The sequence below is a fragment of the Mesoplodon mirus genome (assembly GCF_964341445.2).
Source record: "Mesoplodon mirus genome assembly, chromosome: 7".
In the NCBI taxonomy this organism is placed as follows: Eukaryota; Metazoa; Chordata; class Mammalia; order Artiodactyla; family Ziphiidae; genus Mesoplodon; species Mesoplodon mirus.
Window position 1 is genome coordinate 74,786,580 of NC_138983.1, and position 24,967 is coordinate 74,811,546.

Consider the following 24,967-nt stretch of genomic DNA (forward strand, 5'->3'; position numbering starts at 1 on the left):
AATTCTGTAACAGCAACACCCCGCCCCTGACCTTTGTTATCCCCCAGCCACTGATTTGTTGGAGAAACTGGGTCTTTTGTCCTGGAGAACATTCACATCCTGGATTTGGCTGATCACTTCTTCTTGGTTTCAGTTAACTTGTTCCTCTTTTCCCCATGTTTCCTGTAAACAAATAGTTAGATCTAGAGGTCTGAGGAGATCAAAGTCTTTTTGTTGTCCAGACGCCTTCATAGGCGGTACTGTGTGATCCATCCTGCATCACACAGTGAGCACATAATGTCTGGTCATCCTGTTTTTAACGATATTGAGATTGAATGGTAGGTCCAGTGCTAACAGACTGAGCCATCCATTACAAAGTCCCCAACGGCTTTTTTTCCCCCAATAATTAACATTTTTAATTATTCATTATGGTAAAATATACATAATATAACATTTACCATCTTAACCATTTAAAAATATACAGTTCGGGCTTCCCTGGTGGCACAGTGTTTGAGAGTCCGCTTGCCGATGCAGGGGACGCGTGTTCGTGCCCCGGTCCGGGAAGATGCCACATGCCGCAGAGCGGCTGGGCCCGTGAGACATGGCCGCTGAGCCTGCGCGTCCGGAGCCTGTGCTCCACAATGGGAGAGGCCACAAGAGTGAGAGGCCTGCGTACCGCAAAAACAAACAAACAAACAAAACACACAAGTGGCACAGAGGAAGCCAGAATCTTGAGAATACCTGGGCCCAAGGAAATCTTGGAAGATAGTGAGTTAAAGAGAATAGTGAGGATAATGACGATGGTAGGAGAGCATGTATGCTTTGTGGTCCTATGTACTAAGGGTTTTGTATACAAGCTCCTATTGGGAAGGCTACGAGCTAGGTGCCATTTTTATTCTCATCTTAAAGAAGAGGGATCTGAGCTAATTAAGCAGAGGGAAGGTTAGGGGCTTTTCCTGGCTGAGACCACAAGACAAAGCGGTGGTCACGCGTCCTAGCCAGGACTTGATTGGCTGGAGATTTGATTGGCAGGAGAGCTGAGCGGCTTCTCCTGCCAGAAGCAGCCGGTGCCCTTCAGCCTTTCTTCCACTTCAAGCCCTGAGAAAGGGCTTGCGTGCTTCCCAAGTGGCAACTTCTGTGCATTTAAAAATTTCCTCTTGAAAATCCCAGCCTTAGCCCATTCACAAAAGGTATCTGGGTCCTTTCTTGGCCGTGGCCTAGTCGTATTCACCAAAGAGAAGAGCGCGTCCCATAAGAGCTGGCGGCTTTGGGAGGACCGGGGAAGGCGTCAGCTGGCAGGAAGCTCCCTGAAAGAAATAGAGGAATCCCCACCCATCCATGAGCTGCCTATTCTTCCCCCTTAGAAACGGGGCTTGTGATATGCCAGGCACTGCAGGCATTTTGCCATTTAACCCTCCTGCTGCCCCACGGAGTAGGCCCCTTGCTAACAGTTTTGGTTGCTTTTGTTGAGGAACCTGGGATACAGAGGTCAAGCCACTTACTCAGGGTCATTCGGGGCAGTGGTGGGGCTTGACCCCTATTTGTTTGACTCCAAATCTGGCCTCTGAACTCTGAGAGACACTGCCGGCTTCTCGAGTGATGTGGGAAGTGGATTCGAGTGAGCACGGCCTGGGCAGCGGTTCCCGTCCCTCTGCCACATGGACAGAGCCACAGACCCAGTTCGCTGTGAAGGCCCAGCATCTTATACCAAGTCTCATTTTCACAGCCAGAGATATTAGTGTGGAAATAGGACTTTTGATTCTTGAAAGGTCTGCTTGGTGAAGAGATGGTCAAACATTAAAACTACAAACTCCATTTTTTTTGGGGGGGGCAATTCTGAAGCTTAAGATGTGTAATTTCATCTCAGTGCTTCAACCTTGCCACCTCTGTGAACGGGTGAAGAGTTTCAAAGTTTCATACAGGAGGCTAAAAAACTAAGGCTCCTTGTGAAAATACTAAGTGTAAAACTTAGGAAAGAGGAATTCTACTTTCTGTTCTTTTCTGCTTAAAGACAACGAAGATATACTCCCTGGAAGGAACGGATGCCAAGACAGATGTATACAAGTGCCCTTTAGGATCCAGCAAAACTTTCAAATGTATTATTGTTTTCTTCCCGACAAACAGGGATTTCTGACGACATATTAACAACAAGCCTGAAATGCAAACCTGAGTCCTGGAGTGAAACCCCCAGGAGCAATGGTGCGATGTATCCAAGGGGGCCACCCTGGTAAGGGAGACACAGAAGGAGGGGGTGTGGAAAAGTGAACATGGGCGGGGGAGGGCAGCAGGTGGGGAGGGAATCCTGTTTCTGCCACTTAGTAGCCAGGGAACGGTACCCTCTGTCAACTCACCTTTCCCCTCTCTCTAAGGGGCTGACACTTGCCAGCATCCCTTGAGGGTTGATGGGAGAGATGAAGCATGTGCAGTGTGGAGCAGGTGCCTGTCCCTTGGTAAGTCTTTCCCCCAGTTGTGAACTCCACGAATTTGAAAGCTTCTAGCTGTAGCTCTTCTGGGGACCCTGACACAGGTTCAGCTTGGCCATTTCAGACCCTTCTCGGCTGAGGGATGTCCAGCGCCAAACAGGCTGGCATGTCCCTTGCGTTGTGTGTGAATGATGCAGCCCAGGAATAATGCATGTGAAACCTCATTATGTAAATCCTCAGGTTTTCAGTACATGACAATGGCTTTTTTGGGGCCCTTCTCTGTCCCATTCTGTGGTCTGGTGTCTCTGCTTTGGGACCTAGTCTGCCAAGCCCTGGGGGCGGGGGTGGGCACCTTGGGGAGGGGTGAGCTCTCCAGAGGGCACATCAAAGGGAAAGTCACAACTCTGTCACTGGCCCAGCTCTCCCTGGCATTGCTTGGTGTGAAAGGAAACTGTCCTCTGCCTGAGGCAGCCCCATGTCACACACAGACTAAGGCCTGTGATGTTTAATTCAGAGCAGTGAGCACTGGAAACACTGCATCCAGGCTCCCTCAGAGCAGGACAGCCACTTTTCATTTCTGGGGCTCTAAGCCAGAGAGCCTGCTGTCTGGAAACCTATTGCCTGGAAGGTTCGCAGGATGGAGGGCAGCCTTCTGCAAAGAACTATCTGACCATCACCTCCTGGTTGAGGAGAAGGGCACCCTTCTATGACCTTGGCCTCCTTAGAGCTCATGCAGGCAACAAACACACACATACAAATACACACACATGCAAACACACAGCACATACTCACATGTACACACATACACACAAGCATGCGTATACAAATACACAGCCCCAAGTCAGAAAGACTGGCGTACTATTCTGGCTACTCAGAAGAGGAAACCCAAATCTTTATTCTCAGAGAGCTTATTCCTCGGTGTATCCCTGGCACCTGGCAGAACAATGAAAATCAGAAGCGCCGCCTTTAAAAACACTTGGGCTGTTCACTCAACTAATTGTGGTCATCTTTTCAGGAGGCAGGGAAGTCAGATCATGATGCTGGACACCCTTAAGCTCAGTACAGTGCTGTGTGTCAATTATGTCCAAATAAAACTGGTAGAAGAAATAGTTATCTGGATAGAAAGAACAAGATAAAATACACGAATTATCAAAAGTTAAAAAAATACAGACGAGCTAGACTATGAGTCTCACAAAGCACTGTTCACAACAGCCAGGACATGGAAGCAGCCTAAATGTCGATGGAGGAGTGGATAAAGAAGATGTGGTACAAATATACAGTGGAATACTACTCAGCCATAAAAAAGAATGAAGTAATGCCATTTGCAGCAACATGGATGGACCTAGAGACTATCATACGATGTGAAGTAAGTCAGACAAAGACAAGTATCATATGATATCACTTATATGTGGAATCTAAAAAAAAATGATACAAATGAGCTTATTTACAAAACAGAAACAGACTCACAGACTTTGAAAACAAACTTATGGTTACCAAAGTGGAAATGTGGTGGGGAGGGATAAATTAGGAGTTTGGGATTAACATATACACACTATTATATATAAAATATGTAATCAACAAGGACCTACTGTATAGCACAGGGAACTGTACTCAATATTCTGTAATAACTTATATGGGAAAAGAATCTGATAAAGAATAGATATATGTGTATGTATAACTGAATCACTTTGCTGTACACCTGAAACTAACACAACACTGTAAATCAACTATACTCCAATATAAAATAAAAATTAACTTAAAAAAAAAGAAAGTTTAAAAAAATAGAGGCAAGCTAGACTATGAGTCTCAGAGAGGTTAAGGTGACATATATATATAGAATCTAAAAAAAAAAAAATGTTCTGATGAACCTAGGGGCAGGCCAGGAATAAAGACACAGATGTAGAGAATGGACTTGAGGACATGGGGAGGGGGAAGGGTAAGCTGGGACGAAGTGAGAGAGTGGCATGGACATATATACACTACCAAATGTAAAACAGATAGCTAGTGGGAAGCAGCTGCATGGCACAGGGAGATCAGCTCAGTGCTTTGCGACCATCTAGAGGGGTGGGATAAGGAGGGTGTGAGGGAGACACAAGAGGGAGGGATGTGAGGATATACATATGCATATAGCTGATTCAGTTTGTTATACAGCAGAAACGAACACCACACTGTAAAGCAATTATACTCCAATAAAGATGTTAAAAAAAAAAGCTGCCTGAAGCCACACAGTAAATGGCAGAACAAGAGTCTAAACCTAAGTCTGCCTAACGCTAAAGCTATTCTGCCACCTTCCTTTGCAATGAGCGAATGCATTCTGTGCTGCCTGGATCCCACTGGGACCTCAGTTGGCTGTTTCTAAAGGGAGCTGAGGGGCAGCCTCAGAGGCTCTGCTCCGAGCAGGGACCTCTCACCTTCTGCTGCCTGATCGCCCTGGTGACCCTCTTCTCCTGGTGCAGCCGCTCTTCCATGTGCGCCAGGGCCTCCTTCAGCGGCGCCTTTTCTTCGGCCTCTCTGAAGATGTCCTTCAGCTTTGCCACCTGTGACTGGTACATCTGAACCGACACTTTGCTCTGCCTGAGCACACAGGAGAGACAAAGTCTCTTTTCTCCTCAGCTTTCTCACTCACCACCAATGCTCCCGACCTGGGAGATCCTCAGAACACTTCCATATATGCTTGGCTTCGCGGTTTCCTTACAAGTTGGGCGAAGGCTGAAGATGTGAGGACTAGAGGGCAGAATAAATAGCCCATTGGCTGTGGACGTGCAGCATGAAGGGGGCACAGGTTATGCTACCAGCCCCTCCCAATTTCCCAGAGAGGGTGGGGGAACGGATACCACTGAAAATACGATGGAATTACGAAAAGCACACACATGGTGAAACATCAGACACATTTATAAAAGGTGCACCTTATTCCTTAACAGTAGGGTACTTTAACTGCTGCTTTCTTGCCCAGAGACTTGGGTCCATCAGGCCCTGAGTCACCATCCCGCCTGCCCCCCTCCACACCCAGGCCTCTGTCCTCTTGTCCTGGTCCCTACGGGTCTGCAGCTGCGCCGAGGTTTAGCCTGGAGAATGGAGGCCTGGGCCTTTTGCCGGGGACACGGGCCATACTTGAGCTGTTCAATGTCCTTCTCGTATCGTCTCAAAAGCTCTTCTTTTCTCTGCAGCTGGTTCTTGAGTAGGGTGATCTTATCAAACACCAGGTAGAGGTCTCTTTGTCGAAGCTGGTGGACTCTCTCCCTCTCTTTTGGGGAGAGGTGTTTCATGGACACGTGACCTGACATATCTTTGATGTTCAGCATAGTCCCGAGGGTTTTGCTCATATCCAAGTACTACGAGAAAGCGTTTCACAGGTAAGAGGCCTGGCCCAAGACCGCTGGTGGCCACTTTGAGGAGGCAAACGTCTAATTGTGTTTCATTCATTTTCTGCAGTTGCAGAGAAGAAACACATGCTTTGCAAATGAGTGCATTTGGGGCTTTTAGTAGGACTTTCATTTTCCCCCGCATCCATTTACACTATGCCTTTTTGAGAATTGGGGGGAGGGGTGGAGGGGGAATGACAACAGACATAAACATTCATTCTTACTACCCAGTCTTGCAAGGAATTGGGCTCTGCAATTTCCAGCCCATGCTGGGATAGGAGATGGGTCTCGTGGAGCTACTGTAACAACTAAAATGTATGTGGAGTTGATGTTTAAACTATCTGCAGGGCACGCAGGTTTGGACAGGAGGGGACTGATGCTGGGTATACCTACCAGCTTTTCACTAAGATCTAAAGCCTCAGCCACATCCGTTTTCCCTAACTTCTCAGTGGCCATGATGGACCCTGGGCTGGAAAGGCCATTTTGAGGCTGAAATAAAACAAAAGAAAAAAACTCACTTGGCATTCCATTATGATTTTCTACATCCAGAAGAATAACCCAAAGAATAATGCAAGAACTGGAAAGAATAATTTGAGAGAGTTGATTTTTTATATCATCTTTATTGGAGTATAATTGCTATACAATGGTGTATGTTCGTTTCTGCTGTATCAAAAAGTGAATCACCTATACGTATCCATATATCCCCATATCCCCTGCCTCTTGCGTCTCCCTCCCACCCTCCCTATCCCACCCCTCTAGGTAGACACACAGCACCGACCTGCTCTCCCTGTGTGATGCAGCTGCTTCCCACTAGCTATCTATTTTACCTTTGGTAGCGTGTGTGTGTATATATGTCCAAGCCAAGAGAGTTGGTTTTAAATCCAGTCTGACTCTGTGAACTGCTTTCTTTATGACTGTGTTCCTACCCCTTCAGAGCACGACTGCCTTTGAAATGATGCATCACTTATGCCATTCTTTGGCCACCGTCTCGCCTGTCTTCCCTTTAGGCCAGTGGTTCTCAACCGGGGGTGACTCTGTCCACCCTACCCCCTCCAGGACATTTAGCAATGCCTGGGCACATTTGTGGTTGTCATAATTGCTGCTGGCGTCTAGTGGGTAGAGGACAAGGATGCTGCTAAACACCCCACGATGCATAGGGCAGTCTCCCAAACAAAGAGTTACCTGGCTCAAAAAATCAGTACCGCTGATGTTGAGAAGACAAGCTCCAGAAAAATGGGGACCATGCGGCTTTTGCTCACTATCTCCCTCCTTGTGCCCAGCATGGCACCTGGCAATGAGTGGTGCATAGTGGGCATGTTTGTTGAATGAACGAATGAAGGTTAAGTGGAAAATAGCCTCCCTCCTTTTTATTAAAGGAATCTCATTTCTGTGCAGCAGAAACCATACCCTCACAAAATTTGGCCCAACCTTCTCCTAGCTCTGGAACCTGGTGGGTGGGCATCCCTTCAGAACCTTTCCAGAGACAATGCAGATAGTGTTTGCAGCTGCATCTCCCTAAGACCCCAACCAGCCAGCTGGCTGTTGGAAGCCCAACTGACTGCATGGAAAGGCCACCAGACTGAATAGGGGACCTGATCTGAACGACCACAAATAACCATAATAAGACTCCTTAAAAAATAAATTGGCTTTTAATGCTTGCCATGAGCCTCTCTTAGCCCTAGCATTTGTTGGCACTACCCTGAAAACCTCTGAGATTTAAAAAAAAACAACTACAAAAATATAAAGGCCCCCAAGTGACTGTGATAGACAAGAGTGGACATATTTGTCTATGTATCTATGGAGATGAGAATAAAAGAGGGTATCTGAAGATGACAATAAACCGGGCAGATCTGCTGCAAAAAGAACCTGAGATGCTGCTCAGTGTCTTCAGCTACCCTGAGCTGCATCCTCTGTACCTCTCCAGACGCCCCCTCTTTTCCTGAGGGGAGGGTCACTAAGGAAGAGCCTGGGCTACAGGATCCAAGCACGCAGTCCCCACCCGGTCTCTGCAGGCTAGCAGACACACCACCAGGGACACACCCCTGGTGTGTCTTCAATCATTATTCTGTGACCTTGGGTGAGGTACTTGACCTCCTGAAGCCTTACTTTTTCTTATCTGTTAAATGGGGACAATAATAGTAACTATGACACAAGGCTGCTACGATGGTTCAATGACATAAGGCATGGAGCCGGCTGAGCTCAACGCCTGGCACACAGTAAGCAGTTCACAGATGTCAGCTATTCTTCCTCCTGCTCTTTCGTTTAATTACTGCCAACCTTGGAGGATTGAGAGTTGGGAGGTTTCCTGCTCTGTGGTGTCAGTGGTGGGATGAGGGCTTGTTGCCAAGGGGAAGGTCAATCTTGGAAGCAGGACCATCAGGACATGAGATCCAGCTGAGCTCCCCACATGGAGACGGTCCCTCCACTCCCAGCCTCAGAGAAGGAAGGTTCGATTTTATCAGGAAAACCAACACATTTCTGAAGACTCACATCTCTAGACGTGTGAGCAAATGTCTAGAAAAATTGTAGGAGAAAATGCTGGTACAGAGAGGATGGCTTTATTATGTTTTCCAAAAGCTGGTTTAGACCAGCTGCCGCAGCAAGCCACGCTGATCAGAGCTGTCCATTGTCATGTGTCAATCAAACACCCGATCAAACATCCATTTAGGATACAGGGCACCTTCAACCTAACAATCAAATTACTTCTGAAAATCCTGGAAAACACAAACTATGCTCCCTAAGAAAGGAAGGTTTTCTTGGATAATACTCTTTAAAAACTGTTTGACAATAATAACTCTCATCTATTAAAGTGCTCGCTATGAGCTAGGCACTGGGATAAGCACTTTACATAATGATCTCCTTTAATTTTTCCATCATCATTTTACAGCTGGGAAATTGAAGTCCCAGAAAGGTTAGGAGCCTGCCCAAGGTCACAGAGCTTGCAGAGCTGGGATTAGGACACAGGTCTCTGATTCTAGAACTTGTGTCTTCTTAATCATCATGGCTCCCTTCTGCTGCCCTTTATGTGTTCATGTTTTTCAGTTTATAGCAAAAAGCAAATGTTAGGCAAGCTCATGGCATAATGTTGTACATTAGCTTGTTGAATCTTTTCTGCAGAATATAACATGTGATGTGAAAAGGAGGGCCCAGAGATTGTCCGGGCCAGCATCAGTGCAATGCTATATCATGCTGTACATGAAGGGAAGCCACCTTTCTATTCAAACATTGGATCACTGGTATGGCCAGGCACCAACCAGTCCATACAGGTGTTAGCCCATCAGGGAGGACCTGGCCTCGAACCAATGATGTATACAGTGGTGCCAGGGCACACGGCTCGTGTCTGTCCTCATGCCCACCCTCCCCACGTGTCAGTCAATGCAGATACAAAGTTTCTTTGGTTACCGTTTGGATCTCTACTCTTGAAAAAGTTGGCAAGTCAGGTTTTGCATCCAATATTTTCCGAACATTTTTTTCCATCCCGAGGGTCTTTAAGTCTAGAAATGATTCATCCATGTGGTCCTTGTGATCTATAAAAGAAATAATTTACACTCAAAAGAAAGGCTCAGGAAGAAGTTACTGCATGTAAAAGTCACAGCTGCTATTTACTGGACACTTACCACAGGCCAGTACTAATTAGCTCACCATCCTCCCTTGGCAGGTGAGGCATCGAGGCCCAGAGAGGTGAAATGACTTGTCCAAGGCCACACAGCTCATATGAGGCTGCAGCCTCCCAGGGCGGGGGCACTGAGGGGGAGCCTTCGGCCACAGGTGTGAGGATGGACTTGAACCCAGGCTTCTGTGTCCTAGCCCAGGGCTCCACCCAGCAGCAAGCTTGGTTTCTTGAAAGCCCTATTCCCTCTAAACAGGGTATTTATCCTGGGAAGTTCCCCAAGGTTGGTCCTTGCACAGCATGCGTCTATGAAAAAGTTTCCACTGGGCCACAGTGAAATAAGAAAAAGAAGGACAAGGTTCTGAGTTTTTCATGAAATCCTGTTTATTTAATATCAAGGCCTGCTCTTGACTCTGAGCTCATGCCTACCCATCTATTTTTTTTCCTGCCCATCTTTTTTTTATAACTATGTTCTTTTAGTTATGAAATGATGGGGATAGAAGATGGTGGTCCTGGCAAATTGGTTAGTCCCTAAAGTGAACCCTCAAGTCTGGGGCCCATGGTTCTCAGCACAGAGGGATGACTAAGCAGGAGGAAACTTACTTGACAAGCTGGCCTTCTCAAGTTCTTTAATTCGCGCACGAAGCTCAGATAAGGCCTTTTTCTGACACTGAATGACTTCCTCATGTCGGGACCCTTTGCACTTGGCTCCTAGATCACTGAAGGACTGCTCCTGTGGCCAGAATGGTGAGGACAGCAGCTTTATCAGTGATCACAATCTCACTCTCTTGTATTTGAAGAAACATGAACAAATCATGGATTAGCAGAAACCCTGTCACTTACTTAGTACCTTGGAAAATATCATTACAGGGCTTCAGCAGAGAAGGAATTTAAAAATTTCATTTCGAATACAAAGTCACATCTAGGAAGATTTCCAACTTTCCTACCTACTTAGCATCATTATAAATAAGAGATCCCCCCTATGTTCCCTCCCCATGTTTTATTTCTTTTTTTCTTCTAATGTTCTTCTAAGCTTGGGTTTCCACTTGTTGTCATTCTGGTCTCATCTCTGAACAATCACATCAAATTTGCTCCTGGAGGGGCTTTTTTTTTTTGCCTGCACCATGCGGCATGCGGGATCTTAGTTCCCTGACCGGGGATCGAAACCGCGCCCCTGCAGCGGAAGCACAGAGTCTTAATAACTGGAACACCAGGGAAGTCCCTGGAGGGGCTTTTATTTATTTATTTTTTTTCTGCGTTACGTGGGCCTCTCACTCTTGTGGCCTCTCCGGTTGCGGAGCACAGGCTCCGGACACGCAGGCTCAGTGGCCATGGCTCACGGGCCCAGCTGCTCCGCGGCATGTGGGATCCTCCCGGACCGAGGCATGAACCGGTGTCCCCTGCATCGGCAGGCAGACTCTCAACGCACTGCGCCACCAGGGAAGCCCCAGGTGGTTCTTATCGGCCAACTTGGGGAAAACCTTCTTCTAAGACTTTGTGGCTGAAAATGTAGTCTGCAGAGCTGTGCTATCGGTACCAGCTGGGAGCTGTTCAGAAATGCAGAATCCCAGGCTCCCCCCACCCGAGACCTGCTGAGTCACAATCTGCATTTCAACAACATCCCCATATGATCCGTGGACACCTTTGAGTTGAGAGGTGCCACTGTAAAGTATCCTCTAATTGGCTGGTTTCTGGAAAAGTAAGTAGCCGTTTTGGCCATGTGTTTCCCCTGATATGCATGAAGAGAAAGACTGAAATACTATTGGTTGGTCTTGCACACACTTAGACACAAACCAGGAGCCGCAGTAACGACTGGGATTTGTATCAATAAAATCAGCTGCGGTATATAAACAAAGTACCATTTCTAGACATTTCAATAACCTTGCCTCTTCAAGTTGATCTTCAAGTTGATCTCTGAGTTTTAGGATTCAAGCTTCATGTTAATTCCTCCTACATCATTCACCCTCTTTAATTAATTTAGTTCCCAACAAGGAGTTGCTGAGATTCCTCCATCTAAGTACGTGCCCTCTGTTTCTCATAGGAAAGCCCATTTCATCAGTTTCCAGTAGTAAAGAGAAGGACGGGGACCACCTTACCGATTTCTCTGCCATTAGCCGCTTGACTCTGGCTTTCAGCTTCTCCTCTTGCTGCGGTCTTTCCTCGGTCAGCTTCTCCTTCTCTGCCAGATGCTGCTGTAACTCTTCTTGCAGCAAATACTGCTGAGTTTCCCGAGAACTGTTGATCTTCATCTGAAATGAGGGGAAGGGGAACTGCAGCTGATGGGGGACAGGACTAACGCAGGAGTCATTTCCACTACCTTTGGGGGCGGGACAAAGGTTCACGAAACTTTCTTCAAAACACAGAAAAATGATGCTTAGCTTAGTAACTAATAGCGAAGTAGTAGAGCATCGTGGTTAAAAGCTCAGACTCTAGATCTAGATAGAATCTCAGCTCTAGTTCTTTCTAGACACTTCTTCGTATAGAAAATAAGTGGGTGAACTAAGGCAGGCCGTCTTCCTCCTCATTCATCCCTGCCGGCCACTTGGGTGCGGGATTCCGTGGAGAGCATGGGCCCGTGAAGGGGCTCTGCAGCACGCCTACCTGACCTACTGCCCTTTCCAAATTGGCTTTAATGAGGTTTGCTCTGTTCCTCATTTCTTTCAGCTGAAGCAATTTCCTTCTGGAATCCTGCCGAAGCTTCTCTTCAACCTGAAAGGATGATGAAACCGAGGGCTTGCTGCTCATGTGATCATCATGCCCTCTGGGGAAACTCTTCTGGGGGGGCTAATGGCAGTGGGGGAGTCCCTGAGGGGTAGGGACAGCTGCAGCCCAGCAGCAGGGGTCACAGGCATGCACAGGGTGGAGGCAAACTCACAGGGAGTTGCCCCCTATGGGAAAGGGCCGAGCTCTGCACCCGGGGCTCAACTATGTTCTACCGCACACTCCCATCCCGGCTCGGTCCCTAACCAGCCGTACGACACTCGGAAAGTTACTTCACTGCTCCGTGACTCAGTGTCCTCATCCGTCAAATGGGGATGATGATACTAGTATCACTGCATAGAGTTATTGTGGGGATTCGATGTTTGGAATAGTGCTTAAGGGCTCTGTGAGAGTGTTAAGTACTGTTGTAACCTATGAAACGTGGACGGGAATGTCCGCCGTACAGTCTCGTTCTAATAACTCGTGATGGGTACTTGGAAATGTTATGATTGGGTTTATTATCATAACTGTTTGTCGTTACCACTTTGAGCACACTCACTGGTGGTAACCTCTCTGGAGGCTTGCCAAAGCAATGTCTATTAAGAATTGCAGCCTGCCAAGGAAGGCCTTTAAAGTGGAGAAGCTTGCCTACTTTTCCCCCCTTGCTTGGGTAACAGTCAACACACGGTAAGCTTGGGCGTGCTCCACGCTACCCTTGGCTGGCCAGTGTAGGCCTCGCAGCTGCTCAGTTCTTGGATGCACCTGCTGAGCCCTGGGCCCTGGCACTAACAGGAAATGAGGCAAACTCTCGTAAATAAATGGAAAGTTTTTGTGCTGAAACAAATTCACAGGCTGTTTTTTTAGGGATCTGAAGAGGGGGATCACAGGGATGTAATAAAAGACCCAGAAAAGCCCTTAAGAGCTTTCTTCTGAGTAGTGTGGTCCAGTGGAAGAGCCTCTACCCAGCTCCGTTACCTTGGAAAAGTCATCTAAGCTCTCTGGGCCTTAGTTTTCTCCCAGGTCTAAACATGCTCTGACTTCTATGTCAGCAGCCTTTTTCATATGCTGCAAAAGCCAAGTCCAGCCTTGGACTCTGCCCTTATCTGTGCTCTGCATGAACAGCCCCCGTTCCTGTCCCCAAGCCTCAGAGTCACCTTCAACAGCCGCCCTGCTCCCTCTCTCACACTCGGGGGTCTCATGCCTGTCCTCCAACCCCTCTCACATGCAAGCTGGACTGTGACAAGTGGCCTCCTCGCCTCGAGTTTAGTTTCTTCCAGTGCAATCTTAACGGTACTGTGAGAGTTACCCAGCTGTAAGGCAGCTCTGTCCAACAGAACTTTCTGCAATGATATAGGTACTCTGAGCGAGGCTGTGTTGTCTAATACGGCAGCCACCAGGCACATCTGGGGATCGAGCACTCGAAATGGGGATGGTGTGACGGAGGAACTGAACTAAAAATTTTAGTTAATTTTCATTAATTTCAGTGTAAACAGTAGCATGTGGCTGTTTGCTACGCCAGGGTCACTGAAGTCAGACGAACCTGGAGTCAGACAAAACCGACTGTGCCATTGGGCTAGTTACTTTACTAGTAACTAGTAGCCTTGACTTTCTCATCTGTAAAATGGAGAGGATGATTTCTAGATCACAGCGCTGTTGTGAAGATGAAGAGATGAAATGTTCAAGGGAACGCCTAGTACGTGAGAAATTGTAACTACCATTTTCACCCTGATTACTGTCCACGAATGTCATTGCATCAGTCACTTGTTCAGAAGCCTTAGTAGCTCCCCACTGCCTGTGTGGTACAGAGCTCAAGCACCTGAACTAAGGCAAAACACCAAGCCAGGGATTCAAGAAGCCCCTACGAACTCAACGAGGTAAATAAAACTGAATCCACACCTAGATAAACCATAATAAAACTGCGGGAAATCAAGGGAAAAGACAATCTTAAAAGCAACCGGAGAAAAAGACAGATTATGCAAAGGTACAACAGTTAGGCTTACAGATGACTTCTAAATAGAAATAATAGGAGCCACAAGACAATAGTGACATATCTAATGCTGTATCTAATGTGCTGAAAGAAAAGAATTGCCATTGTAGAATTCAATACGCAGTCAAATGTGTTTTAAGAGTGAAGGTTAAATATACATCTCCAGACAGACACACAGGCACATTTGAGAATTTGTCATCAGCAGAGCCACAATGAGGGAAAACATTAAAGGGTATTCTTCAGACACAAGAAAAATGAACCCAGGTGGGTGATCAGAGATGCAGAAAAGACAAGCAACAGTAAGGGTAATGTGTGGATATGATACTGACTATAGAAAAACACTAATAATGTCTTGTGGGGTTTTAAGTATCAAGAGGAGTTTAGAAAATTACAGCAATGGCTTATAAATCTGGAGGGGGTAAGTGAAGTTAAGGTGTTTGAAACTCATTGCACTGTCAAGGAGAAGGGCATAATTATCAACTACTATTGCCTCTTGGTAAGTTAAGAATGCAGGGCTTCCCTGGTGGTGCAGTGGTGGAGAGTCCACCTGCCGATGCAGGGGACATGGGTTCGTGTTCCGGTCCGGATGGATCCCACATGCCACGGAGCGGCTGGGCCCGTGAGCCATGGCCGCTGAGCCTGTGCATCCGGAGCCTGTGCTCCACTACGGGAGAGGCCACAACAGTGAGAGGCCCGCGTACCGCAAAAAAAAAAAAAAAAAAAAAAAAGAATGCATATTGTAGTCTTCAGGATGACTACTAAGAGAATAGTAGAAGAGTGAAAAACTTAATTAATGTGTGATTTTGGTGAGTCAAGGATGAATGCTATTGTCTTACTATTACTAAGAGAATAGTAAAAAAGTGAAATATTTCCAAGCTAATAGAGGGGGAAAGTGGAATAAGAGAAAACCATCCACTCAGAAGGAGGCAAGAAAGGAGAGAAAAAGGAACATACCACAGATGGTACATCTGGTATTGAGCAAGAAGGTAGATTTAAACCCCAGTACACGAGTAATTACATAATATAAATGGACTAAAAGTCAAAGATTGTCAAACTGGATTTTGTAAAAATGATACGCTATCTGAAGGCATATGTCTAAACCTTAAGACAAAAATTGACAGAGAACATATGAAAAAGATATGGTATGAAAACTCTAACCAACAGAAAGCCAGTGGTGAAGCTAAATGACAAAGGAGACGTTAAGGGAGAAACACTACTAGAGATGAAAAGGGATATTTCATGATGATCTAAAGTTTTGCTCTACAGGAAGTATTAGGATTCTAAATTTATATGCACCTAGTAACACAGCCTCAAAATATATAAAGCAAAAATCGTTCATATTAAAAGAAGAAACACACAAATGACAAACATGTTGAGATTTTTAAAAACATTCTCAATGATGGAACAAAAAGACAAAAAAAAATCAATATGAGAATTTAAGTTGGATCAACATCATTGGCAAACTTGATTTAATGGATCAATTCTTTCTTAGATAATTTCACAATTAAGATCTGAAGGCAGTCTAGGGTTGTGGTTACACACAGGAGCTTTGGAGTCAGGCAGACCTGGATTCAAGTTCTGCCACAACTACTTTATGCAAGTGAACTTGGATAACTTCCTTCACCTCTGTGAGCCCCAGTTTTCCCGACTGTAAAGTGGGGTTAATACCAGTATAGACCGCATGGGGTCATTGTGAGGATGAACAGAGATGATGCAGGTGGAGTGCTGGCCCCAGAGTGGTTCCCAGGCCGACCTGTCCCTGCCATACCTTGCTCTTTTCCCACAGCGTCATAGAGATCAGGCTCTGCTCGGTACTGCTCATTTTCAGCTCCACCCTGAGCTTCCTCATTTCTTTTTCCATGTCATGGATTTGCTGAAAGAGTTCCAACAACAGGGAAGTCAACTTCACAACTCATTTCATCCGGTTCATTAAGGCAGAAACCTAGTCTGGGATTCGCTTAACTCCTTCCCTTGGGGGACAATTCCACGTATTTGAGGCAAAGTAGACTTTCTTTCAACGGATGCAATGAAAGGGCTGGGTGAGGGAAAATTTGAGTTTCTTTTGAAGATCAGCATGGATCCTGGATTAAACAGTACAAGATACCTATCCACTCATTAGAGTCTCTTTCCTTGGGGCACATTTTTGAGTTCAATCTAAATAAGGGCTGTTTGGAAGACACAATGGGCACAGTTTAGAAGAAAAGAACAATGACATTTTTCTTTTTTCTCATTTGAGGCAGAGAAGTGTGCTCCTGACAGAGAGAAGAACACATGTCTCCTGCTCCCGTCCCAGGCACCGTCCTTCCCAACGGATGGAAAACGTATGCCTGGTGATGTGCACGAGGGTTCGGGCCGGTACAGGGGGTGAACATTTACATTGAGTGGTCATCTTTTCATTGTATTCATTTTTATGTTCACCTTCCATACAAGGCCAGTGATACATTTGCTTTTTATTTTGGTTTTATGAATTGTTGTAAAATTGAATGTATTTAAGCAAAAATACTTCAAGAAGAGTTGTGTTAATAACAGTGCTCAGGGCCGTGATAAAACTTGTGACAGTGGATCATGAAAGTCTGGGCATCACAAGTCCAGGGGTAGGGACCACGGTGAATTTCTAGCAGCATACGGTGGCCACCTCCCATCCCTTTCCCCAGGGGAAACCTGATGAGGGGCCTTGAGCCAACTGCCCAGAAAATCTGGGGAGAGTGTGTTTTCCATGGTCTTTTCACCCATCTCTTTGAGGCCAGCAAATCAAAGAATTAGGAGACTACATTAACAGACAAACACCCAGAAAGCCCCAGAGCTTGTGCTAGCTAATGGGCCAAGGAACCCCTCCAAAACCCTCAAGGCCACAATCTAGGCTTTCAGTGGACACCTAGGGGTCAGGAGGTTCAACGCACGGTTTTGCAGAGTTTTAACTCTTTCTCTTGGGCTTCCCACTTCTCCTTCTGGGCATCTTCCTTCTGTAACTCTTCTTTCAGCACTGAGCACTGTGGAGAAAAAGGACAAGGCCACGGGGGCTTGGCTGGGGGTCCCAAGTACCTGTGTTCATGCCCAGGAGTGTTTCCTGTTGTATAACCCAATCACACCTCTGAATTCTGAGAGGCGAGACCATTTGTGTGATGGGAGCAGGGGATCCTGCAGTCCTTCCCAGTTCACCCCTCTCCTGAGTTCTGAGGAATAGAGCATCTAAGTTCCTCTTCAAAAGCCAGCAAACTTCACTGCAGGGGAAATCCAGCTTTGTAGAGTCTGGGGACTTAGGGTGCAGGAATTGGGATGTTTTCACGCTGTGACCAGTGAGGGCGGAGGGGGCTGAGCCAGTGAGCTCAGGTCCATCTTAGGGCTTTTGTGCAGGTTGCATCTCAAAGAAACAACTGCCCCGACGGGTGTGGAGGGGTAAACGGAGCTGTCTTGCCCGAGGGCGGCTTGGCAACAGGCATTAAGGACATAAGGATGGATGTGCCTTCTTTTGACCCAGCAATTCCCACTTTAGGAATGTACCTTAAGGACAATGACTGGAGAAACAAGTAAATCTGTAGTTTCAAGGATGCTTTTCACAGAATTGTCAGTAACAGTGGAAGAAAAAAAAAAAAGAGGAAACAACCCAAGTGTTGTTTATAACAGCAGACCACTTTATAACACTGGATACATCCAGGAGAAAGTATGTAGCTTTTAAGACGAATGATAAGAGCGTTGATTTATTAGCACGGGAAAATAGTAAGCATTTAAAAATTTTAAAAATGTGCATAGTATAAATTAACTATAAAATGATTGATTGATTGATTTCTAGGCAATATATAGAAATAAGACTGGAAGAACATACATGAAAATATTAACACTGATTTCTCAAGGTAGCATTTCCTCTCCTCTCTTTTTATTTTTTCTTCTCAATGTCATCTACTTATTTTTCTAAAATTAACACACATGATGTATGTCATTAAAAAAAAGGCATCTCAAATGTTCACAAGAGCAGTACCCTTGGTGGTGACGAGCCCTTGTGCTATTGGCCAGCACAGTCTAGAGGAGAAGGGACCTCATTCCAAGGTCAACGAGGAAGGGGAAACGGGGACATAAATCATCCAAATGCACTTCAGGAGGTAGAAGAGCCAAGCAGGTGCTGTCTTTGCAGATTCCTTCTACTTAGCACCAGCTCTGCATCCCCTTCCCGTCCCCAACACACACACACACACACACACACACACACACACACACACACACCACATTAAACAGCTATAGCACATGCCTGGGAAGACACTCTGCTTGGGAGAAACGAATGCAGAGGGCTTGGCCAGGCAGCTGACCTCGGGCAGAGGCAGAAGAGCACAACGAAAACCAGCCTCCCACTTCTCAGAAAACGATTTTGTCATCCCCATTTCACAGATGGGGAAATGGAGGCCAAATAAGTTACAATAAAAGAAAGCTCTGGGATGGGACCCTGGTCTGTCTGATCCCAAAGCTCGTGCAGTGCCTTTCACCAGCTCCAAACTGGGTATGGTACTACGTTCCAGGTATTACTTACTGTGCCTTTTCCTTGGAACCTCAAGATCTGTTCTCACCCCAGCCCCATGCAGACCTAGCTATCGGGTAGCCTCTGGGAATCTCTGAGTTGCCACCTGAGATGAAAGCTTTGAGGTTTTACCTTGACTCACAGAAACAGGCACATCATGCAAATACTGAGAAATCTTATCCTATAGAGGCAGGATTCTCAAGTTAGCATTGAAGGCAAGATTTGCAAATAGTCAAAGTTACATGTAAAAAGCTCTTTGCTTGCCTACCACGTTCATCTTCCATAGAGACATTCCACACACTAAAGTCTAAGGAAGGAATGAGCGTCTGCGTGTTTGCATCTGGATCTTCAGACGTTCTGCTGTGAAGACAGTTATGAGAACCAGCGGTGCTGGGACCACGATGCAGCCGTGTGGTCATCCTTGCTCACAGAGAGATCGTATTCTGTTTAATGTTAAACTTTGCAATGGCAGTATATGCTCATAGGTGGGTTTGTTGCTGGGATTAAACAAACTCATTTATAATAGGGCTTAGAAAATGTTTGCTGGATTTGAAAATCTATTATGCTTATTCTGAGCCACATACACGCTGTCCTTTGAAAGGCTTCAGAGAAGTTGGCCACCTGCCCAGCAGCTACCCTCCCTCTGTCCTTGGGCACTGGCCTCATCTCACCACCGTGTGTCATGTGACTCCACTGTGTCTGCTTTTCGCAGCTACAATTTGCTGATGACCCGACACTCACTCTGGAGCTGAGGGCTTCGAGCTGGTGATCCTTTTCTTTGTTCTCACTTTTCAGTTGATTCACCTCCTGTTGTAGTTGTTGAACTTGACCATCCTTTACTAACACGTCTCTTTGCAAAGATGACACCATCTCTGTAAAAGAACCAAACCAAACCAAAACCAAAGACTCATGGAGGTGAAAGAGGCAGGAAGGATTATTGGCAACACCATGGCTGTCAGCCAACGTTTGGACAAGACTTTCCAAGCCCGGGCCACCACCGGTGCCCTCCTAGGACTGGGGAGGCTTTTTGCAAGGGTCCCAGAGCAGGAATGGGAATGAGAGCAAAGTCCACGGAACAGGGTTTGAGGCTTCAGTGAGAATGAGGGGCAGTCAGCACCAGCGAGAGGAGAAGCCTTTGGGGGCCCCTTGTGGGCACAGGCCAGGCAAAGCTGGGAGGAGAGGCCACACCATGGACCTGGGGAACAAAGTCCCAGCACAGGGAAGTTCTAGGAATTCTTCTCCAGAGGCCAGGAGACGGGCGTGTGGCAGAGGGCACTGCTGGACACTATTGATGGGGTGGTTGGTTTCACAGTCCTCTGAGTTTGGAACCCTCTCTACCACTTATTAGCTTGGTGGTCTTGGACAAGCTATTTCACCTCCCACTGTCTGTCCCACACAGAGTTATTGTAAGGGTCAAATGATGCGATATGTCCCAAGAACACAAAGTAGCTAAATTATGTTTGTTACAGGGCGCCTATTATTTTTCTCGGCAGCCAGCTTCCAAAATGGGTCCAATGATCCCTACCACCTATAATTCATTCCTTGTGTAGCCCCTCCCAACCTGAATAGGGCTGCCATGGGTAACCAATATGATACTGTGGAAATGACGGACTGTTTCCTCTCAGGCTGGGTCATAAAACACACTGTGACCTCCTCTTTGCTCTCTCTCGAATTACTCACTCTGGGGGAAGCCAACTGCTGTGTTGAGGAAACTCAAGCAGCCCTAGAGAGAAGCATGTGTGCTCGGGGACTAAGGCCTCCGGCCAATAGCCACATGAGCAGCCATTCTGAAGGGGGATCCTCCGGCTCCCCCCGAGGCTTTAGATGACATGACTGATGCCCCAGCCGACATCTTTTTTTTTTTTTTTTTTTTTTTTTTTCTTTTTGCTGTATGCGGGCCTCTCACTGTTGTGGCCTCTCCCGTTGCGGAGCACAGGCTCCGGATGCGCAGGCCCAGCGGCCATGGCTCACGGGCCCAGCCGCTCCGCGGCATATGGGATCCTCCCAGACCGGGGCACGAACCCGTATCCCCTGCATCGGCAGGCGGACTCTCAACCACTGCGCCACCAGGGAGGCCCCCCAGCCGACATCTTGACTGCAACTCATGAGAACTAAGTCACCCCCCGCTCAAATTCCTGAACTACAGATACTGGGTGAGATCATAAATATTAGTTGGGGATTTATCCATTACATTTTGGGGTAACTTGTTATGCAGCAATAGATAACTACTCCATTACTGTAGTATCATTTTTTTAAAACATCTTTATTGGAGTATAATTGCTTTACAATGGTGTTTTAGTTTCTGCTTTATAACCAAGTGAATCAGTTATGCATATACATATCTCCCCATATCTCTTCCCTCTTGCATTGTAGTATCATTTTGAATAAAAGTGGGAAGAAGGGTGCATAAATGCAGTGGTATTGGGTTATCTCCTACGATTCTTTTCTTAAAAGAACATCAGGCCCAGTTTTAGTGGTAGGTTTCAATCAAGAATGTCTATGAAATAAAGCACAAAATGCTCCAGAATTTCATTTTAAAAATGAGCTTTGCCTCCAGGACACAGTTCAGTTACTTGGAAATCCCTCTGGGGCTTGCCACACTTTGAGTGGGTCCAGCCCATCTCAAGCATTATCCCAACCCAGGCCTGTCCGACTCCCTGATCGGAGAAGGTGGGATCTGAGACAGGCTTGATGCTTGGATGAGGTTTCACTGGCCGACATACGGGAGGAAGGTGAGGACCAGCGAGTTCATCCTTCCATTCCTGGTGCCCAGAACAGCACCTAGCCTGGGGGAGGTGCTCAGAAAATATCTGAGGACATCCCAAGTGAGGGAGGAGAATAAGCAGAGACCTGGGGGCAGCAGGGGGTGGGGCTGGGTGTGATTAAGTTGCAGAGTGAGGCAGAAGAAAAGCACAGATTCATACAGAGATGGGGATTCACGTGCGACTCAATGCTGTGCCTGGCTTCTACAGCTGTGGGCATGTTTCCTGCTATGCGCTGGCTGCCTTCAGAGTGATGTGCCCCTCCGAGGCTCACTGCCTCCTCCCTGTCACCTGCTTCTCTCCCTCCCCTCGTCTGTGAGTGGTCCCATCCTCTTCAGGTCTCTAGGCATGTCAGTTTCGGCTTAAAAAACTCCACTGGATTCCCAACACCCTTGGAATAAAAACCCAGACCCCCCGACCCTGCCCAGCCCCACAATCCCCTGTTCACTCCACGCAGCCTCGCTTGCCCTTGGCTTGTCCTTGCCCACCTGAATCAGGTCCTCTCTAAAAGAAGGACATAGCTGTGGAGGATACAGCATAAACTGGTTAGAATCGGCTAGGTCCAAGGGGGCATAAGATTCGACTTCCAGGGGAACTGGAGCCTCATTACAGGCTCATTGTAACACATGAGCGAAATGACACATGCACCAGCACCAGGACTGTTCCGAGGCTGACCATAAAGGTCAAAAAGTGGGTGGTGGGGCTTCCCTGGTGGCGCGGTGATTGAGAGTCCGCCTGCCGATGCAGGGGACATGGGTTCGTGCCCCGGTCCGGGAAGATCCCACATGCCGTGGAGCGGATGGGCCCGTGAGCCATGGCCACTGAGCCTGCGTGTCCAGAGCCTGTGCTCCGCAACGGGAGAGACCACAACAGCGAGAGGCCCGCGTACAGAAAAAAAAAAAAAAAAAAAAAAGTGGGTGGTGGCCCAATGCCTCGAAATCCCCGCCCCTTCCCCAAAATATTAGAGTTGTCCCAATCCTCCCACTCATTAGCCTATAAAATTACCCAGCCCATAAAAACTAACTGCCCCATATTTGGGGGCCTCTAGCCTTCTGAGATGGCCCACACTCTGTCTGTGGAGTGTGTTTCTCTCTAAATAAATCCACTTCTTACTTTGTCTCTCACTGAATTCTTTCTGCGATGAGACATAAAGAACCTGAGCTTTATTAAGTCCCGAGACCAGATGCGTGATCTCGATTAAAAGATAGTGGGTTCTGAGTGGGTTCGAGTCCCAGCCCACGGGTTCAAGTCCCACCTGAGTTCCATGGTTGCACACCCACTAAGCTGGTCCCCCTTGGCCTCCCCCCTTGAAGCGCTGGCCACCACGACACACAGTTTATTTTCTCCCCAGCACCACTGCTCTCTGAAGTGGGCTTGTTTATTCATCCCTTTACTTTTATTGTCTGTCAACCCCTCCCAAATCTGTGAGTACAGGAATCTGACTGTCTTTTTTGGCTCTCCCTCCCCGGAGCCTGGAACGGGGCCTGACACCTAGTAGGAGCTCAAGAAACATGTGGAAGCAATGAAGGAATCCAGGGAATCAAAGCTCAGCCACAGCTGTGCGTTGGCTGCCCCTCTCCCAACCCAAGCCCTTTATCAGGGAACCACCTCTGATCAAATTAGAAAATGGTTTCCCTTGGGCCCAGGTGCACTCGGCTGAAATGGGTGAGACCATGGGTGCCTTAAAGGAGTGACCCCAGTTTGTCCACGCTCTAGTTTGCACTCAGGCTGCTTTGTGGAACCACCCAAGCCACAAGGCGACCTGTGTTCTCCCTGGTGGGGCCAGTGCTCAGGAGACCTTGTAGCCAAGAGATACCATTCTCTCAAATATTTACCAGGCCCTGCCCTCGGAACTGGGTGGCAAGAAACCTCCACTGAGGGAGACCTCTAATGCACCGACACGGGTGATCCCTGAGGCTGCACCCATGTCACGGGCACAGGTGCGCTGGTTGACTGGTGATGTCTGCAGCGGGAGGGCAGAAGCTCTGGGGCCTGAATGCAGAAGGGCCTCACCTGACGTGATGGCGGCGTCCCTCCTTAAGTTCTCGGCCTTGTGCTTCAGGGAGGTGATTTCCAGGGTCTGGCTCAGCACCTGGTTGTAGCCTTGTTGTAGGGCACTGATCTGTGGAAGGAGGCAACACACAGTCAGAGGGGGCCAGCCAGGCCTGCAGGACACGCTGGTACTTCTCCAACATTGGGCAAAGAGTCGGGCTGATCTTGGATCGGGGTGTTGGGGAAACCAAGGTTTTCAGTTGTCACTAGTGGAAGGGGCAGGAGGGGCCTGTTCCTTCAGTGACCACCATGTCATCGGTCCTCAAGACACGAACCTTATCTTTGTGGCCACCCAGGGGCTCCGGTGCTGCTGTCTTCCTATGACCTGTGGGTTTTCAGCCATAAATAGACCAGCTGTTGGTTCCAGATCATCCAGCACTGACTGGATGCACAGCAAAGTTCAAGAGCCGGGAGCAGGTTATGAAATGAATTCCCTCTAATGAGAATAGAGGGTAGTTTATACCTCAGAGAACACTCCAGAGTTTACAGAGCCCATTCACACATGCTACACTGATACTCGTCACAGCGTTGCTGAAGGCTGACGTTCCCATTAATGTGCCCATTTTGCAAGGGAGCCAGGTTGAGACTCAGAGAGGCGAGGCCCCCTGCTCGGGATCACGCGGCTGGTCAGACGTGGAGTCTGATTCAAACCCAGTCTTTAGTTGCCTGGTTCCTCCTTCCCAGGTGGCTCTAGGAATGAGCGTGAGAAGTTGGAGGCTGTAAAGCATGGCATGGACTCGGGAGCCGGACTGTGGCCTTCAAGTCCTGTCTCTGCCAGTTAACGGGCTTTGTGAACACAAGGAGGACACCATATTCTGTTTCCTTTTGTTCAGTCTGCACACGGGGTGATGGTAGTCCCAACCTGATAGGATTGTTAGAAGTATTTTAATAAGTAAGCATGTGTACAAGTGCTCAGATCAAGCCTGGCACACGGCACAGGGGGAAGAGCTATTGACGGTCCTCTCCTCTGACTACCCACAGGGTGTTTTTTTTCTTTTGTTTTGGGTTTATTTTGGGTTTTTTTTGCTGTACGCGGGCCTCTCACTGTTGTGGCCTCTCCCATTGTGGAGCACAGGCTCCGGTCGCGCAGGCTCAGCGACCATGGCTCAGGGGCCCAGCCACTCCGCAGCATGTGGTATCTTTCCGGACCGGGGCACGAACCCGTGTCCCCTGCATCGGCAGGTGGACTCTCAACCACTGCGTCACCAGGGAAGCCCTCACGGTGTGTTTTAGCTTCAACTTCCCTCGTCCGTCTCTGGGGAAGGTAGTTGGTAATCTTTATGTGTGCATTTGTAAGCCTTGCCAGGCTCACTTAAACGCCAGTGTGGTTGTTATTAAGAGGAAATACAGGGGCTTCCCTGGTGACGAGGTGGGTGACAGTCCGCCTGCCGATGCAGGGGACGCGGGTTCGTGACCCAGTCCGGGAAGATCCCACATGCCACGGTGCGGCTGGGTCTGTGGGCCATGGCCGCCAAGCCTGCGCATCTGGAGCCTGTGCTCCGCAATGGGAGAGGCCACAACAGTGAGAGGCATGTTTACCACACAAAAAAAAAATAATAAAAAAATAAAGGAAATACAGGAATCG

The 24,967-nt window shown here is 47.6% G+C and overlaps 1 protein-coding gene across 1 annotated transcript in view; it reads right to left on the reverse strand.

Annotated features, from left to right (window-relative positions):
- LOC309807971 (forkhead-associated domain-containing protein 1-like) overlaps positions 1–24,967 on the reverse strand; it is a gene marked incomplete at both ends in the record, with an annotated part of 251,083 nt that overhangs the window by 166,303 nt on the left and 59,813 nt on the right. The window contains 10 exons of the mRNA XM_082627982.1: positions 4,814–4,976; positions 5,514–5,734; positions 6,158–6,253; positions 9,167–9,291; positions 9,978–10,101; positions 11,982–12,083; positions 15,830–15,934; positions 16,962–17,051; positions 19,310–19,440; positions 23,344–23,452. Coding sequence (XP_082484108.1) covers positions 4,814–4,976; positions 5,514–5,734; positions 6,158–6,253; positions 9,167–9,291; positions 9,978–10,101; positions 11,982–12,083; positions 15,830–15,934; positions 16,962–17,051; positions 19,310–19,440; positions 23,344–23,452 — 1,266 coding nt within the window. The remainder of the gene's footprint in view (positions 1–4,813; positions 4,977–5,513; positions 5,735–6,157; positions 6,254–9,166; positions 9,292–9,977; positions 10,102–11,981; positions 12,084–15,829; positions 15,935–16,961; positions 17,052–19,309; positions 19,441–23,343; positions 23,453–24,967) is intronic.